Source organism: Pelmatolapia mariae, linkage group LG8 (assembly GCF_036321145.2).
Source record: "Pelmatolapia mariae isolate MD_Pm_ZW linkage group LG8, Pm_UMD_F_2, whole genome shotgun sequence".
NCBI classification, from domain to species: Eukaryota; Metazoa; Chordata; class Actinopteri; order Cichliformes; family Cichlidae; genus Pelmatolapia; species Pelmatolapia mariae.
Genome location: NC_086234.1, coordinates 3476829 through 3493891, shown reverse-complemented (window position 1 = coordinate 3493891; position 17063 = coordinate 3476829). Strand labels below are relative to the sequence as shown.

The following is a 17063-nucleotide window of genomic DNA, read 5'->3' as shown; positions in this document are numbered from 1 at the left end:
AAGAGACAATAGACGACTTCTTGCAAAAGCACCACGGGAAGAAGGACATCCTGAAGCTTGTGGATCAAGATTATGCAAACATGGTCCATCTTTCTGCACCCCACATTCAAACTGTACATATCCTGTTATGTGAAGCACTTAGGTAAACCTCTAAACATCAGTTCTTCTTTGAACACAAGCCCAGAAAAAACTTCTGTAGATTCAGCAACGTGGCACTCTTCAACAGAAGGGAGTGACACAACTAATGTTCCTGTAGTCTTCCATGGAGCCAGCTGTCTTTAACCCACCTCCTCCTTCCCTGTCTACATCTCTGACACAAGCCTCAATAGAGAATATTATGGAAGGCATCTTAGAGAACCAACAGCAGCAGCAGCCTGAGGAAAAAAGGCAGACAAAGAGTAGCCTTGCCTGTAGTTAGCCCGAGTCCCAATATGAGACAGTTGGAGCCTCCATCCACTATAGTATTTCTATTGTTGAAAGAAGGTGCATCAAAGTTAAGCTGCTAAGGGAATGATAACCCTAAAATACCCTTTTGTTCAGACAGAGGGAACTGGATGCTACCAAGAAGAGGGTGGAGGAAAGGATGGAGAAAAAGAGGAAAAGGCCAGAATCCCAACAAACAGGCCGCCTCTGCAGATTCTGCCACATGGACCTGAAACAGGGACCAAATAGCCCACACATTCATATGGGCTTCCCTGAAGTGGCAGGGAAATATATCTACTGCCCTATAAAAGTGTACTCTCTATACAGAGATAAAGGCATGGCCAAGGAGATGGCCTGGAAGAATTTGAGGAATCTCCCTTCTATGAAGCAGAGAGACATAAATGGGTGGAAGAAAAAAGGAAATGAGGAAGGAACGGTTGATACTGTATATGAGAAAATTTTGTTCTAGTTGTGTTTCTTTTGTTTATATAAATAAAAACAGATTGTAAATATAAAACCAAATATTTAATCAATCTCTGTTTCCCTCTCTAGAGAAAACATAACATTTGGTTTTATTTTACAAGATAAGAATGATGTGTTGTAACATTATTTTGTGTATCGGCAATTTTTTCACACACACAAAAAAGACAATCCCCTAAGTATGTTATTTTCTTTTACAAACTTAAAATCTTAATGCTGGTTAATACTTTAACTTGTATTTTGAACGTACCCACCGGAAGTGTCAGTGCGTCTCGTTATGTTGTGATGCACTTCTTTAGATCGGCCGCTAGAGGCCAGTAAACCATCGTGATAAAACGCACATGTAAACCAATGACTGTAGAAAATCAATGACTGTTTTCTACAGTCATTGATGTAAACCCTGGTCCGTTTAATTTTTTAATAGTCTGAATTAGTTCGTGTGCTCTTGTGTTTTAAAGCTTTCGGTGTTTTCGAGGTGAGTGGATGACAAAGTGGGTAAACTGCGTGAATGCAGTGGGAATAAAAGCCGGTGGAGACGCTGTGTGGAATGAAGAGGGAAGCTGTCCGTGCAGATGCCTGTTCAAAACCCAGCAGACGTCAATAATTCGTTTCCAAAATAATTCAGAAGAGCACGATCCCCCTTTGAGTACTTGAACACGTTCATGGATCAAAGCGAGACAGACAAATGTAACCAGCGCGTGTTTCACGGTGATCGGCGGTGTTCGATTCTGCACAGGCCTGGTTCGTGTCACACAAGCCTGCAGTTTATTTTAAAGAGCAGCCGACACCATGAATGAAGTGGATTATCTTGATCATAACAGAGCTGAGAGTCTGGAGTTTGAAGAAAAGCCGGACATTAAACCTCCAGATGTTGAACAGCTGCAGGACGCTGATATAAACCAAACCGCTGGTAAGAATAACCACAGCTGGAATGCGAAGAAATCTGCTAACAGCTGACTCGCTGTGGGGCTGGGTGGAGATCACGATCGCACATCTTCTCACGATCTGCTAATCTCAATTTGTAAAAATAACAAAAGTATTTGCTATTAATGACTTTTTGTGTTCTCGGAGTTAAAAAGGCGGAACTCATCTGGGCATCGTGTAGCACCCGACCGCTTTACACCGCGCACATATGCAAGAAATCTTGTAGTTTTTAAAGTAATTCCTTTTTAAAAACTACCTTTGAGCAAAGAAAAAAAAATCTATATAACTTTCAAATGATATAAGGGGCAAACAAGAGATAAATTTAAAAAAGGAAATATATATATACAAATAAACTTATCTGTTTTAAGGCTTTTGGGGTTTTTATGCATTTCACTCCTTCCTTAAAATGTCTGACATTAATCTAAATGGTTTGTTTGGCTACATTAATTAGCTGATATACGCTCATTGGCCACTTTGTTAGGTACAGCTGTTTAATCACTCATTTATACAAATTTTTAATCAGTCAGTCACATAGCAGCATCTCAGTGGTCAAGGCGACCTGCTGTTGAAACCGAGCATCAGAATGAAGGCGAAAGTTGATTTTGGTGACTTTAAACGTGGCATGGTCGTTTGTAACCGTCGCTCTGACTGAAACATTTTTCAGACCTCCAGTTTTTTGGTTCCCTAAAAGTTCAAAGAAAAAGTACAACCAAATAAAAAAAATGTTCTAAGCATTAAACTCGTTTTTTATCTTTATTTTTTTCTAGGAATTTCATTATAAAAATAAATATTATTAGTCATTTGTAAAGGAGCTTCTTCAGCTTTTGAATGTCTTTACATAAATTTTCATGATTTTTGCTTTTAGATATAAAAATATGGACGGTTTTCTCCCTAAAGTTAAGTTTAGTTCATGAAACAAAGATATTTGTGGTATGAAAACATCACAGAGCAACATGCCTTCCCTATGTTTATCATTACATATGGGGTTGAATAGATAACCACTTTGTGTCTGTACACTTTAACATTCCAAGATTTCATCCTGGATCATGTAATGCAAAGCACCTCTCGCCACTTAATAACAATAATGATCAGATTTTCCTTTAAACAATAAATGTCTTTCTGCATGCTCATAAATCTGTTTGCAGTGTATCAGGATCTGCTGAGGAAATTAGGTGAGCTTACAGCTGTTACAACATTTTCCAGTTCCAATAGAATATCAGTGTTTACGTTATGCTTCGGATTTATCTCCTGATGAGCTGATGCATTCCTGGAGGAAAGTCTTGTGATGGGTACATCACAATTATAGGAGCTAATATATTACTTTTAATTTTGAGTAAAATTTGTAGTCAGGAGTTTTTGTTTTGTTTTGTTTTGTTCATGTTTTTGTTGAGGATCTCCAGTTTATTTAAAGGCTACTAAAAAGTATTAATTTAACTGAGATTTGCTTCTATATGATAATCACAAACATGTCAGCCTATTGCTGAACAAACACTCTGCTGCATATTAAAACAATCAAACAGTCAAAACATTTTATGTTTTTACTTAATAACCCATTTAATCTCACTGGCAAAAACTATTGCCATTTTAACTGCCTATGACATTAAAAAAATAAACATATTGTGTGTAGGGGAAGTCTAAGGAGTAAAATGCATTCACTTATTTTGCAGAGAAACATTTGGGATTAAATGGGTTAAGTAAATACTTTATATACTGAAAATCAGTGCATCATTTTATCACAGTATAAACATGAAACTGAATGTCTTATACGGCTTCCTTTAGCTTACAGAACTGCAGAACTATTGCTATTCAGTTTGACACGAAGTCATCAGGTTTGAAATCAAAGGCTGACCTGCAGGCATCCCAAAGCTGCTCCAGCTTCTTGGGTTTCCTCCTCCATATTTCCATCTTTGTCCTCAGATGTACTCAATAATATTCATATCAGGAGACTGCTGGCCAAGCCCGAAGAACTTTGAGCTTCTTCACTTTGAGAAACTTCAAAATGGAACCCGAAGTGTAGCAAGGAGCTCCGTCTTGCTGAGAAATATGACCAAATCATTTTGACCCACATTACAAATCCCCCTGACATCTCCATACTGGATGGCACTCTAAACCACAATCTTTTCATTGTGAAAGCATTGTTGTAACTGAATCATGATGACATGCGGTTATATCAGATCTTATGCAAACAAAAGAAAAGGTTTTGGTGTCACAGGTGTGAAAAACCTCCTATATTCAATGAAAATAGGCAGTCTATTAAGCCATCATTATTTTGTCTCTAGCCATTTGAGTTTTTTCTTTTTGCTTCCTTTACTGCTTCATAAGTAATTATATCTAAGCTTTATTTTTACCACATCCCCAAGATAAAGATCTGTGGTTTACCGAAATTTCAACTCAAAAAATGTTATTCATACATCAAATCACAACAACAGTCGCCTCAAGGTGCTTTATATTGTAAGGTAGACCCTACAATAATACATACAGAGAAAAACCCAACAACCATATGAATCCCTATGAACAAGGACTTTGGCGACAGTGGGAAGGAAAAACTCCCTTTTAACCACCGCAACCGGTTGGAGTGAGAGGAGAAAAACAGGACAAAGACATGCTGTGGAAGAGAGCTAGAGATTAATAACAAGTATGATTCAGTGCAGAGAGGTCTATTAACACATGAGTTAGAAAGGTGACTGAAGAAGAAACACCCAATGCATCATGGGAATCCCCCAGCAGCCTACACCTACTGCAGCATAACTAAGGGAGGATTCAGTGTCACCTGATCCAGCCCTAACTATATGCTAAGATAAGTTTGAAGAATAATCTTAAAAGTAAAGATTAAGTCCATCTCCTGAATCCAAACTGGAAGCTGGTTCCACAGAAGAGGGGAAAATGAAATTGATACATTTGTGGTCCAAAGCTTCCATCCACTCATCATGGGCATGAAGTGTCATAGTGATTTTGGTCATTTAATGATTTCTTTGAAATTCCAGGTTAGAATTACCGTACAGCATACATCTTTAATGATTAAAAAATGTTCTAAGCCACACAGGGTCGTAAGTGTACATACAAGTTGAAATATGTACATTAATATTTGGTTAAATGTCCCTTAGCTAAATGCACCTTGACCAGACTTGGTATCCACCAACAAGCTTCTCACGTAATTCAGGCTGGATTTTGACCATTCTTCTCAGCAGAATTGTTAGAGTTTATTTAAAATTGTTTGGTTTCCTGGCACAGATCCGAGTGTAAGCATAGTTCACAAAGTTTCAATTGGATGGATCTCTGGGCTTTGCCCATTCCAGAACCTTAATGTCAGCCTGGTTTATTCATCCCGATGCCAGTTTTGATGTGTTTCAGCCCATTATCCTGTTAGAACATTAACTGTGTCCCGATTTCAACCATCTAGCTGTTGATTTGAGGTGAAGTTGAAGAATTTGGAGGTAGTCTTCCTTCATTATTCCATTCTGTTGGTGGAATTTAGCACTGGCAGTAAAACAGCCTGATGACAATGAAACTGTCACGCATGAATCACCATGCATGACTGTTGGTACAGTGTCCATGCAATGCCGTCTATAAATTAAATTAATTCAAATAAATGAAATAAAATTAAACTGTGAACTCCGCTGTTGTTGGGGTTTTTTTACTTTTAAATTAATTCAAATAAATGAAATAAAATTAAACTGTGAACTCCGCTGTTGTTGGGGTTTTTTTACTTTTAAAAGAACAGCTCAAATAAATTAAAAATAAAAACCCAAAATTACCATGACATTCACACCCATGAGAAGTGGATTTAAACTTCTTACCTTTACTGTAATTGTTAGGGTGACTGGTGATGGATAGTGTTTCATTTTTGGTCTCAAAATAATCCCCACTGTAACTTGAATTTCAGATTACATTAACAGTTACTGAAATCAAGGTGAACATATAGAAGCCTACAGTCAGTGATGTACATGTATGTTTCAGTATTCCCTGCAGATGTCCAGCAGATGTTGGTGATTAAAGAAGAAGAGCTACCCTGGACCCCCAGTCTGGACCAGCAGAATACAGACCACCTCCACATAAAGGAGGAGCACGAGGAGCTGTGGATCGGTACAGGGGGAGCGCATCTTGCTGTTAGCACTAGGTGCACATTGTCTTCTATTTCCATGAAGTGTGAAGATGAAAGAGAAGAAAAGCCTCAGATTGTACAGCTTCATCAAAGTCAGACTGAAGACGATGCAGAAGCAGAAGCTCCAAACAGCAGCTCAGCTACAAAGATCAACAATGAAATTGATGAAAAGGATTGTGGAGGACCAGAAATCACTGGGAACTCTAATCCAAATTTCCATTTCCAACTAAATGCTGTTGAGAAGGGCCCAGACTCTTCTGAAACAGACATCAGTGATGGAGATGATTGGCAGGAACCTTTGTCTGATGCTGGACCTGCAAACGAAGATGGTGACAGTGGTTGCCCTATACCTAAATCAAACTTGAAAACTCTGAAATCACTGAAAAGCAAGTGTTCTTTTCAGAGAAGGAAGATATCTCATTCATTCAAAAGGCCTCATGGCTGTTTGGCTAATGAGAAATTTAACAGAGTGAAACAAAGTGAATTTTCAAAGATGAAAGTCAACACAGGAGAAAAAACATTTACCTGTGGTGTTTGTGCAAAAAGATTTAAACAGAAACAAAATCTGAAGACGCATATGAGAGTCCACACAGGTGATAAACCATATAACTGTGATTTTTGTGGAAAAGACTTTAGACATCACTACAGTTTTAAAGTACACATCAGAATCCATACTGGGGAAAAACCGTTTGTTTGTGGCATTTGTGGTGAAAAATTTAGAAAAAAGCAAAATCTCAAACGCCACATGAGGGTTCACACAGGAGAGAAACCATTCAGCTGTATTGTCTGCGCAAAAAGATTTACACAGCAGGGCGTTCTGAAGAGACATATGAGAGTTCACACGAGAGAGAAACCATTTGGCTGCAATCTGTGTAATAAAATGTTTACACAGCAGGGGGTTCTGAAGAGGCACATGAGGGTGCACACAGGAGAGAGACCATTCAGCTGTGGTGCATGTGGGAAAAAGTTTGTGCATCAACATGACCTCAAAATACACATCAGAGTCCACACTGGAGAGAAACAGTTCAGCTGTCCTGCGTGTGAAAAGCGATTTACTCAGCAGGGAAGCCTCAAGAGACACATGAGGGTGCACACTGGAGAAAAACCATTTGGTTGTAATGTGTGTGGGAAAACTTTTACTCAACAGGGAAGTCTAAATAGGCACACGAGAAGCCACACACAGTAGAACTTGTACCGGGTCTTAGTACAATTTGAAACAGTTTTAACCAACCAATCTGTGTTTTTTAAACCTGAGATGAGATAAACTTGAGGATTTCTGATTCACAAAGAAAGTTAACTTAAACTGATTCAGACTCTGTACACTAAACCTACTCACTGACAAGTTTTCTTTAACAAACTGACATTTCCTTATTCCAAAAGTTGCTATCAAACCACTTGGTGGAGCAAATGAATTTGGACAAGTTTATGTTTTATAAACACTAAAATGCTGATTATGTGTCAATTCACTATTTTTTTTATTTACCATGATGGCTTTTTAATTTTTAAGTGGTCAATTTGTATGAGTGAAGAAAGTGAATATCTCACTGATTTATTATCAGCTAAGAATTAAATCCATCTTTCTAACTGTGAGAGTCTTTGAATTTTAATGCAGGTGTCAGACTGTCAGCCAGTCAGTTAAATTAGACTGGAAAACAGTGTACATTACTATAGAATCACTGTTTACATCAAAATCACCTGTATAAAGATTCAAAGTGTTGTCATGTGTACAGAAGAAATAGCATTTCTCTGTGCAATGAAATTCTTCCTTTGCTGTCCACACACAAGTTAGGTAGGGTTGAAGGAACAAGATACATAAGGATGCAAATAAGACAAGATATTAAGATAAATAACATAAAAAAAAATAAGGATAAAAAATAGTGAAAGATAAATAAGTACAAAAAAATAAGTGAAGACAAGTGAGGTATGCAGATGTCAGTGCAAATGGATGTACAGAGGAGCTTAATGTGCAAAATGAACTTAGTGTGCAAAGTGTCCTGATGTGCAAATTGCAGTTGAGGTAGGTCAGCTGTTCAGGAATCTGATAGAAGAAGGAGTTGTTGAATCAGGATGTTCTGGATTTCACACTTCTAAACCTTTGTCTCGAGGGCAGAAGTGTGAACAGTCTGTGTTGAGGGTGTGTGGAGTCTTTGAGGATGGAGGCAGCTCTCCTCTGGACTCTGTGATGGTAGATGCTCTGCAGAGAGGGTGATCTTCTCCGCAGTTGTTATCACTCTCTGCAGGCGTTTGCGGTCCATAGCAGTACTGCTGCCGTACCATGCAGTGATGCAGCTGGATAGTGTGCTCTGAAATGACTTAAAACTCTAAAACTGAACAAAATGTGTTGTTAAAGTGACTTTTAAAATCCAGCTGCAGACAGTCTGATTGTAATCTAATTACATTTCATATTGAAGTGTGTCCACAGGTTGGAATTCAGTCATTAAATGACATAAAATACCAGTTTAAAGTTTCATTATCTGAAATTCAGAGTCTGACCCACCAAGACTGTCGACCCAGAACCAGAACTGGATCAGCAGATCATTTCCCAGTCAGAGTATGTTTTTATGGCAGGATGGATCCAAAATGGATCGGGGATTCAGACTGGATCACACCTGGATCTGGTTTGGCTCCGGTCATTGCCTAGCTCATCCCGTCCAGATCTGTTTTTGATTAGTTATCTTGTCAAAAAGTCAATGCAGCTAGCAGCCCGGGCCATGCCTTGTCATGCTTAACTTCTTTGATGGATTTCTTGTTTTCTTTTAATTAAACCTGTACATTGTAAGTTAATAGTTCTTAGTGTGTAAGATGTCTGTGGTGATAAAAATAAAGATGTATTTTTTCAAGCAACATAGCTACAGTTGTCTTTTTTGTTGTTGTTTACAAAGAATACAGAATCAAAAAATTAAAGTCTAAGGTTCAGGTTTTTGACATTTTTATGGTAAATAAATGATTTCCCTTTTTGTTACGGATTTGGTGGCTTGAAGTTGAGAGAAAGAATATAATTTTACTAAACAGCACATGAAACTCTCAAGTTACTTTATTTTTGTATGTGTATTTAGTCTTTTTGTTTTCTGCTGACAGTAGTCACTAACAAGTTTACTGGTTATCGAGGCGAGTATTTCCAACTGAAATATGCTCTGGTCAGTTGGAGATACTTTTTATGTTGCTATATGTATTTTTATCCTTCACATTGCCACCAACCTAATGACCCACATCTTTTCACAACAACCATAGCCAGGCCTGGAGCTAATTGAATAAGAAATAATTTGGTCTTGTTATTGGAAAAAAGTAAATAATCAAAGAGGAAAAAAAAGATTTTTTTTTTTTAAATGGACTGCTCTTTCATTTCAGTTTTAGAAATTGCTTAATTTGTTGATAACTGCTTGTCAAAAGAACTAAACCCTTTCAGTTCTTTAAATATTTTTTTTAAAGAAAACATATTCTTCAGCCCAGAAATAAATAACAAATACAGTAGAAGCATGTGCCATTTCCATAGTGTAGTGGTTATCACGTTCACCTAAGATGTGAAAAGTCCCTGGTCCGAAACCAGGCAGAAACATGCTTATTTGCTTATGCGTCCCGATACAAAAGTGTCTGACTGCAGGCACTGCTTTATCTTGTGGGGTTCTACTGCTGTTTGGGACACAAAGAAGAGAACGTACTCAAATCTGGTACAGGGCTCTGGTGTTTTCTACCTTTGGAAGCTCTTTAAGAATGGAAAAGTACTTTTAGTATTTGGCATTTGGAAGTTAATGACAAACACTAATAGCGCTTTCACAGCTGGAAATAATCATATTTGTTGCAGGTCATGTAGTCATATGTTGAATTTGGAAGGCTTGATTTAAAAAAAAAAAAGTTAATTTATTTTCACATTATATTCTTGTTCAAGCACTTTATGATACTACAGCAGCTGGCATCAGTATGCACCATCACCATGTATACAAATTCTTCTGTTGACCACAAGAATATGGAGTCACAGTTGTCCCGTGTCTGTTTTTGTGTTCTCTGCAGATGTCCAACAGCTGTTGGTAATCAAAGAAGAGGTTTCCCATGAATGGAGCAACAGTCCGGACCAGAAGGGCCCAGATCTTCTCTTTATAAAGGAGGAGCAAGACGAACTCAGGAACAGTGAGGTGGGAGAGCCGCTTAATGATCTAACGAAGGCTGATATCATCAGGTTCCAACTCACTGCTGGTCCTGTGAAGACTGAAAACGATGAAGAGAAGCCTAACTCTTTACTTCTCCTTCAGAATCAAATGGGAGAGGCAGAGCCTCCACTTTGCAGCTTAGCTAAACAGATAAAAACAGAAAGTGATGGAGAGGACCGTGAAGGACCTGGACCTGGATCATGGAACCCAGATCCAAATACTGATGAGAAGGCTTCAGACTCTTCTGCGACTGACGTCTCAGATGATGATGATGATAGTGACGATGGTGGTGGTGATTGGCAGGAACCTTTGTCAGATTCTGGACCTCCAAATGATGACGGTGAAAAAAATCAGGGAGCTCCTACATCAAGTCCAAATGGACTCAAATCTCCAAAAAGCAAGTGGCCTGTTCAGAGGCTCATGACAAGCCATTCAATGGAAACTTCCTCCAGGCATTTGGGAAATGTAGATTCACCCAGACAAAACAGACAATTTATCTGTGGTATTTGCGGAAAACAATTTACACAAAAACAAAATCTTAAGACACATATCCGAATTCACACTGGGGAAAAACCATTTCATTGTGATTTTTGTGGAAAGCGTTTTCGACATCTCTATAGTTTCAAGGCGCACATCAGAATCCACACAGGAGAGAAACCGTTTGTATGTGACATCTGTGGTGAAAGGTTTACACAACAGCAAAATATCAAGAGGCACATCAGGGTTCATACAGGTGAGAAACCATTCGGTTGTGGGGTTTGCACAAAAAGATTTACACAACAGGTGGACCTGAAGAGACATATGAGAGTTCACACAAGAGAAAAACCATTTGGTTGTGATCTTTGCAGTAAAAGATATAACCGGAAAACACAATTAAGTGCACACATGAGAGTTCACACAGGAGAAAAACAGTTTGCTTGCGACATTTGTGGTAAAAGGTTTAACCGGATGGCACTTGTTAAAGCACACACAAGGGTTCACACAGGAGAGAAACCATATGGCTGTGATGTTTGTGGCAAAAGATTTAACAGGAAATCACATCTCAAAGCCCACACAAGAGGCCACACGGGAGAGAAACCACATGGTTGCGATGTCTGTGGCAAAAACTTTGTACATCAGCGCGATCTCAAGATCCACATCAGAGTTCACACCGGAGAGAAACAGTTTAGCTGCACTGTATGTGGGAAGAGATTCACCCATCAGGGAACTCTGACGAGACACATGAGAGTTCACACTGGAGAGAAGCCATTTAGCTGTGGTGTTTGTGGTAAAACGTTTACTCAGAAGGGAAATCTAAACAGACATGTGAAAACCCACACGGAGTAACAGCTTTGAAGGTTTTGTGAATGCACTTACCTGCTAATGAATAATTTGGATGGATCTTTTTTGTTTGTTTGGTTGTTTTTTTGGTCATTAATTATGTCTGTTCACACTATTGGGTGCTTTGAAGGATGCCCTGTACTGTATGAAAAAATAGAGACTATGGCTGGTGACATTTATAGTAGGGGTGGTACCATGTGCTCAAAGTGATGCAAGCTATATTGTAATTGGGAAATATATTACTTGAATTCAAGAAAGCATTTATTTATACATTTTCTATATCCAAGGTACGTAACCATGTTTAGTCATGATATTTTTAATAATAATCTATCCTTGAGCATTTTGCTTTTCTGTATAAACCAGAAATGGGTGGGTGTGCACCAAAATAAGTTTGGATCAGCATACCACAGTCAAACAGCAGCTATGTGGTGTTGGATTACATAGAACCAGATGGACACATCTACTCCTGATAGCTTTTCTGGTATGGAGTATATCAACTAATGTTATGTAGGTTTTAATTTTGCTTTTAATTTTAACTCCTTATTGTATTTAGATTTTGTATTTAATTGCTTTCTTTTTTGGTTGCTCTAACAGTAACTTACCAACTAATTGATTAATAAAATATTTCATCATGATGTCATCAATTATCATCATTTTTCACAATGCTTATAACCTGTGGCATTGTTGGATATAACTGTTATGAAGGACAGAAACAGGATCTTGGGTTGAAGATGATGTTGAATTGCAATGCAAAAAATGGAAGCTTATGACACACAGTAGATAGTACTGTAAACACTGGAGGTAAGCATCTTGCAGAAGATTAACCCATTTATTGCTTGGTTATATGATTAATTATTGCATTTAATTGGTTGGCAACCATCTGGCAATCACAAGGGGAGAAATGTGTATTTCCCAAACAAGTTTGTGTGGAAGATGTTAACTTGTCTTCAAACTCTTACCAGTTACTCTCCGAGCAGCTTCAAAAGGTGCAGCACAGACTGGAAACAAAACATTTATTTTCAGATTAAAAGTTGTGCCTCAACATTACAGCAATAACATTTTAAAAGCCACAATTTTTACTTTGAAGCCAAACAATCCCAGTATAGAGCAGTCTCTCCTCTGGTAAATGGACTGATTCTTATATAGTGCCTTTCTACTCTCACGGAGTACTCAAAGCACTCTATACAAGAAGCCACAAGTTTAGTACTGTTTCCTAACTACATTCATACTCCGATGGATGCATCAGAGAGCGACTTGGGGTTAGTATCTTACCCAAGGATACTTGACATGCAGACCGGAGAAGCCAAGGATTGACCCACCAACCTTCTGATCGGTAGGTGACCTGCTCTACCTCCTGAGCTACAGCCACCCCAGTGGTATAGTTCCTGTAAATTTTAAATATGCAGTAGTGTAGCCACTGCTTAAGAAACCTGGCCTTGATTACACGTTATTAATTAATTCGAGAATTTGGGGGATGGGGCAATCCTGCAAGTTTCATTGATACACTTCTTCCAGTGGTTATCACAGGAACAGATATATGTGTAAAGCTCTTTCAGAAAAGCAATTCAGTTACATTTTGTACTTGTACTGTACATGATTCTAACTGTGCTTTGGATTACAGATGGCAGAGGAATCACAATAAGGCCTGAGAAGAGGACAGATTAGAGGGACAGAGAGATGTATTTTGGCTTACTGTAACAAGCGTTGCATAACTTTAATAATTTTTCTATCAATAGGCCTATTTCCAAGATGCTTTTTCTTTCCAAGGTTTTAGAGAAGAAAGTATTTTATCAACTGAAATATTTTCTAGCTGATAATAGCATCCTGGAGGTCTTTCAAACCGTTTTTAAAACCTTTCATATATATATACATATATATATACACACATACACACATATATACATATATACACACACACATATATACACAACACCCATCTCACCCCTGCGGGCGGTTTATCCTTCAAGCTCGGGTCCTCTACCAGAGGCCTGGGAGCTTGAGGGTCCTGCGCAGTATCTTAGCTGTTCCCAGGACTGTGCTCTTCTGGACAGAGATCTCCGATGTTGTTCCCGGGATCTGCTGGAGCCACTCGCCTAGCTTGGGAGTCACCGCACCTAGTGCTCCGATTACCACGGGGACCACCGTTACCTTCACCCTCCATATCCTCTCGAGCTCTTCTCTGAGCCCTTGGTATTTCTCCAGCTTCTCGTGTTCCTTCTTCCTGATATTGCTGTCATTCGGAACCGCTACATCGATCACTACGGCCGTCTTCTCCTGTTTGTCTACCACCACTATGTCCGGTTGGTTAGCCACCACCATTTTGTCCGTCTGTATCTGGAAGTCCCACAGGATCTTAGCTCGGTCATTCTCCATCACCCTTGGGGGCATCTCCCATTTTGACCTCGGGACTTCCAGGTTATACTCGGCACAGATGTTCCTGTACACTATGCCGGCCACTTGGTTATGGCGTTCCATGTGTGCCTTGCCTGCTAGCATCTTGCACCCTGCTGTTATGTGCTGGATTGTCTCTGGGGCATCTTTACACAGCCTGCACCTGGGGTCTTGCCTGGTGTGATAGACCCCAGCCTCTATGGATCTTGTACTCAGAGCTTGTTCTTGTGCTGCCATGATTAGTGCCTCTGTGCTGTCTTTCAGCCCAGCTTTGTCCAGCCACTGGTAGGATTTCTGGATATCAGCCACCTCCTCTATCTGCCGGTGGTACATACCGTGCAGGGGCCTGTCCTTCCATGATGGTTGCTCGCCTTCCTCCTCTTTCTTGGGTTTCTGCTGCCTGAGGTATTCACTGAGCACACTGTCAGTTGGGGCCATCTTCGTGATGTATTCGTGGATGTTTCTTGTCTCATCCTGGACTGTGGTGCTGACACTCACCAGTCCCCGGCCTCCTTCCTTCCGCTTAGCGTACAGCCTCAGGGTGCTGGACTTGGTGTGAAACCCTCCATGCATGGTCAGGAGCTTTCTTGTCTTTATGTCAGTGGCTTCTATCTCCTCCTTTGGCCAGCCTATTACCCCAGTAGGGTACCTGATCACGGGCAGGGCGTAGGTGTTGATAGCCCGGATCTTGTTCTTACCATTCAGCTGACTCCTCAGGACTTGCCTGACCCTCTGCAGGTACTTGGTGGTTGCAGCTTTCCTAGCGGCCTCTTCATGGTTCCCATTTGCCTGCGGGATCCCCAGGTACTTGTAACTGTCCTCTATGTCTGCAATGTTGCCTTCTGGTAGTTCAATCCCCTCAGTTCTGACTACCTTCCCTCTCTTTGTTACCATCCGACTACACTTCTCCAGCCCGAACGACATCCCAATGTCATTGCTGTATATCAGTGAATCGATGTCTGGTACACTACAGCTTGATGTCATCCATGTACAGGAGGTGGCTGACAACCGCTCCGTTTCGTAGTCGGTATCCGTAGCCAGTCTTGTTAATGATCTCACTGAGGGGGTTCAGGCCTATGCAGAACAGCAGTGGGGACAGAGCATCTCCTTGGTAGATCCCGCACTTGATGGTGACTTGTGCTATTGGCTTGGAGTTGGCCTCTAGTGTTGTACGCCACATCCCCATTGAGTTCCTGATGAAGGCTCTTAGGGTCCTGTTGATCTTGTACAATTCTAGGCATTTCAGTATCCAGCTGTGGGGCATTGAGTCATAGGCCTTCTTGTAATCAATCCAGGCAGTGCACAGGTTGGTCAGTCTGGTCTTGCAGTCTCGGCTGACTGTTCTGTCTACCAGTAGCTGGTGTTTTGCGCCTCTGGTATTCTTGCCAATCCCTTTCTGTGCCCCGCTCATGTATTGACCCATGTGCCTGTTCATCTTAGCCGATATGATGCCTGACAGGAGCTTCCATGTAGTACTGAGGCAGGTTATTGGTCGGTAGTTGGATGGGACCGGTCCCTTCTTGGGGTCCTTGGGGATCAGGACCGTCCGACCTTCGGTTAGCCATTCCGGGTGTCTCTCGTTAACTAGCAGCTGGTTCATTTGTGCTGCCAGACGCTCGTGGAGTGCAGTCAGCTTCTTCAGCCAGTAGGCGTGAACCATGTCGGGCCCTGGTGCTGTCCAACTCTTCATACTGGAGACCCTTTCTTGGATGTCTGCCACTGTGATGGTTACTGGACCCTGTTCAGGGAGGTCGCTATGGTCTGCCCTCAGGTCCACTAGCCACTGAGCATTGCCGTTATGGGTTGCGTCCTTCTCCCATATGCTCTTCCAGTATTGCTCCGTCTCTAGACTTCACCCACATCGGTGTGGATGAACTCAATGAATATACGTGAAGTATGTTCTGTTATTGTTTCCTTGCCACTGAGAGTACACCTTTGCTGGTTCTGTGGAGAACAGCTGGTTTATTCTCCTACCTTCTATCTCTCTGGTGTACCTCCTCAAGCTGTATTTCTTATGCACCTTTCTGCAACTCCATTAGTTGGCTAACCTCTCTCCGTGCTACTTTGATCTTGCCCTTTAACCTCCTTCTCCATGGAGGGTACTGCCCCTTGTGGCTGTTCAACTTGTAGCCAAGCATCTCACTGATCACTGCTGCCGTAGTGTAGATCAGCTTGTTAGTGTCGGTCGTAGGTATTGTCCGCAGTGCTGCATTAACACCAGACCTTCTGAGGGTACTTCACGTAATCTTGGTAACCGGCTACGGGGGATCCAGGTTTCATATTTATCTGTCTCGCTCATATCGGTAGGCTTGCTTAGCATAGGGGGTCTAGCCTTAGGACCCTTACTGGATACAGACGCCCCAGGCAGGAATCGAACTTGCGATTCTCTGCTCCAAAGGCGTGTAGTCTAACCACTACGCTATCCAGCTCTCTATCTATATATATATCTATATGTGTGTGTGTGTGTGTACACACACACACACACACACACACACACACACACACACACACACACACACACACACACACACACACACACACACACACACACACACACACACACACACACACACACATAGATGGCCACTTCTCCCTGACCTGTTCCTGTTAAAACTGAGATACATACATCTCTGGGAGAGGTGGCCATCTGTCACGACTGGGGTGGGGGGACAAAAAAAAAAAAAAAAAAGAAAACAGTTGAAAAGAGCCAGAGGTTAATAACAACTAATGATTAAATGCAGAGCGATGTATAAAAGACATAGTACGTGAAAAAGAAACACTCACGTGCATCATGGGAATCCCCCAGCAGCATAGACCTATTGAAGCGTAACTAAGGGAGGATTCAAGGTCATCTGATCCAGTCCTAACTATATGCTTTATCAAAAAGGAAAATTTTAAACCTAATCTTGAAAGGAGAGAGGGTGTCTCCCAAATCCAAGATGAAGACTGGTTCAACAGAAGAGAGGCCTAAAAAACCGAAGGCTCTGCCTCCCATTCTACTTTTAAAGTAGAATGTTTGACAGCACTCTAATGGGGTGATGTGGTACTATGAGGTCATTAAGATAAGATGGGACCTGATTATTCAAGACCTTGTATGTGAGAAGGACTGTTAGGATTAAAATGATTAAATAAAGCTGTTGTTATGATTTTCTATAAACACACTGCGATGTGCTCATTAAAGTGTTGGTGCTCCATGTTTTGAGGGTCGGAAGCTTCATTCAGCGCCATAACTGAATTCAAATATTGCGATTGACGTAGAGTGACGGGTTTTTTGCAAC

General features: G+C 40.7%; 1 protein-coding gene across 2 annotated transcripts; it reads left to right on the top strand.

Moving 5' to 3' along the window:
• Positions 1-1313: 1313 nt before the first annotated feature.
• LOC134633601 (zinc finger protein OZF-like) lies at positions 1314-11937 on the top strand. 2 transcript variants are annotated; one of them, XM_063482473.1, is made up of 2 exons: positions 1314-1813; positions 9938-11937. In XM_063482473.1, exons 1-2 carry the CDS (start codon positions 1693-1695, stop codon positions 11398-11400), a joined length of 1584 nt encoding a protein of 527 aa, XP_063338543.1. In that variant the 5' UTR covers positions 1314-1692; the 3' UTR covers positions 11401-11937. The 2 variants fall into 2 exon arrangements, with proteins under 2 accessions (XP_063338543.1, XP_063338544.1); XM_063482474.1 differs by lacking the exon at positions 9938-11937 and adding an exon at positions 5785-8742.
• Positions 11938-17063: the final 5126 nt, after the last annotated feature.

What these genes read in the sequence shown, in the direction of transcription:
- LOC134633601 (XM_063482473.1), top strand. Translation starts at nt 1,693, where the DNA reads ATGAATGAAGTGGATTATCTTGATCATAACAGAGCTGAGAGTCTGGAG. An exon ending in TGATATAAACCAAACCGCTG is followed by an intron (nt 1,814 to 9,937) that starts GTAAGAATAACC and finishes TGTTCTCTGCAG; the next exon opens with ATGTCCAACAGCTGTTGGTA.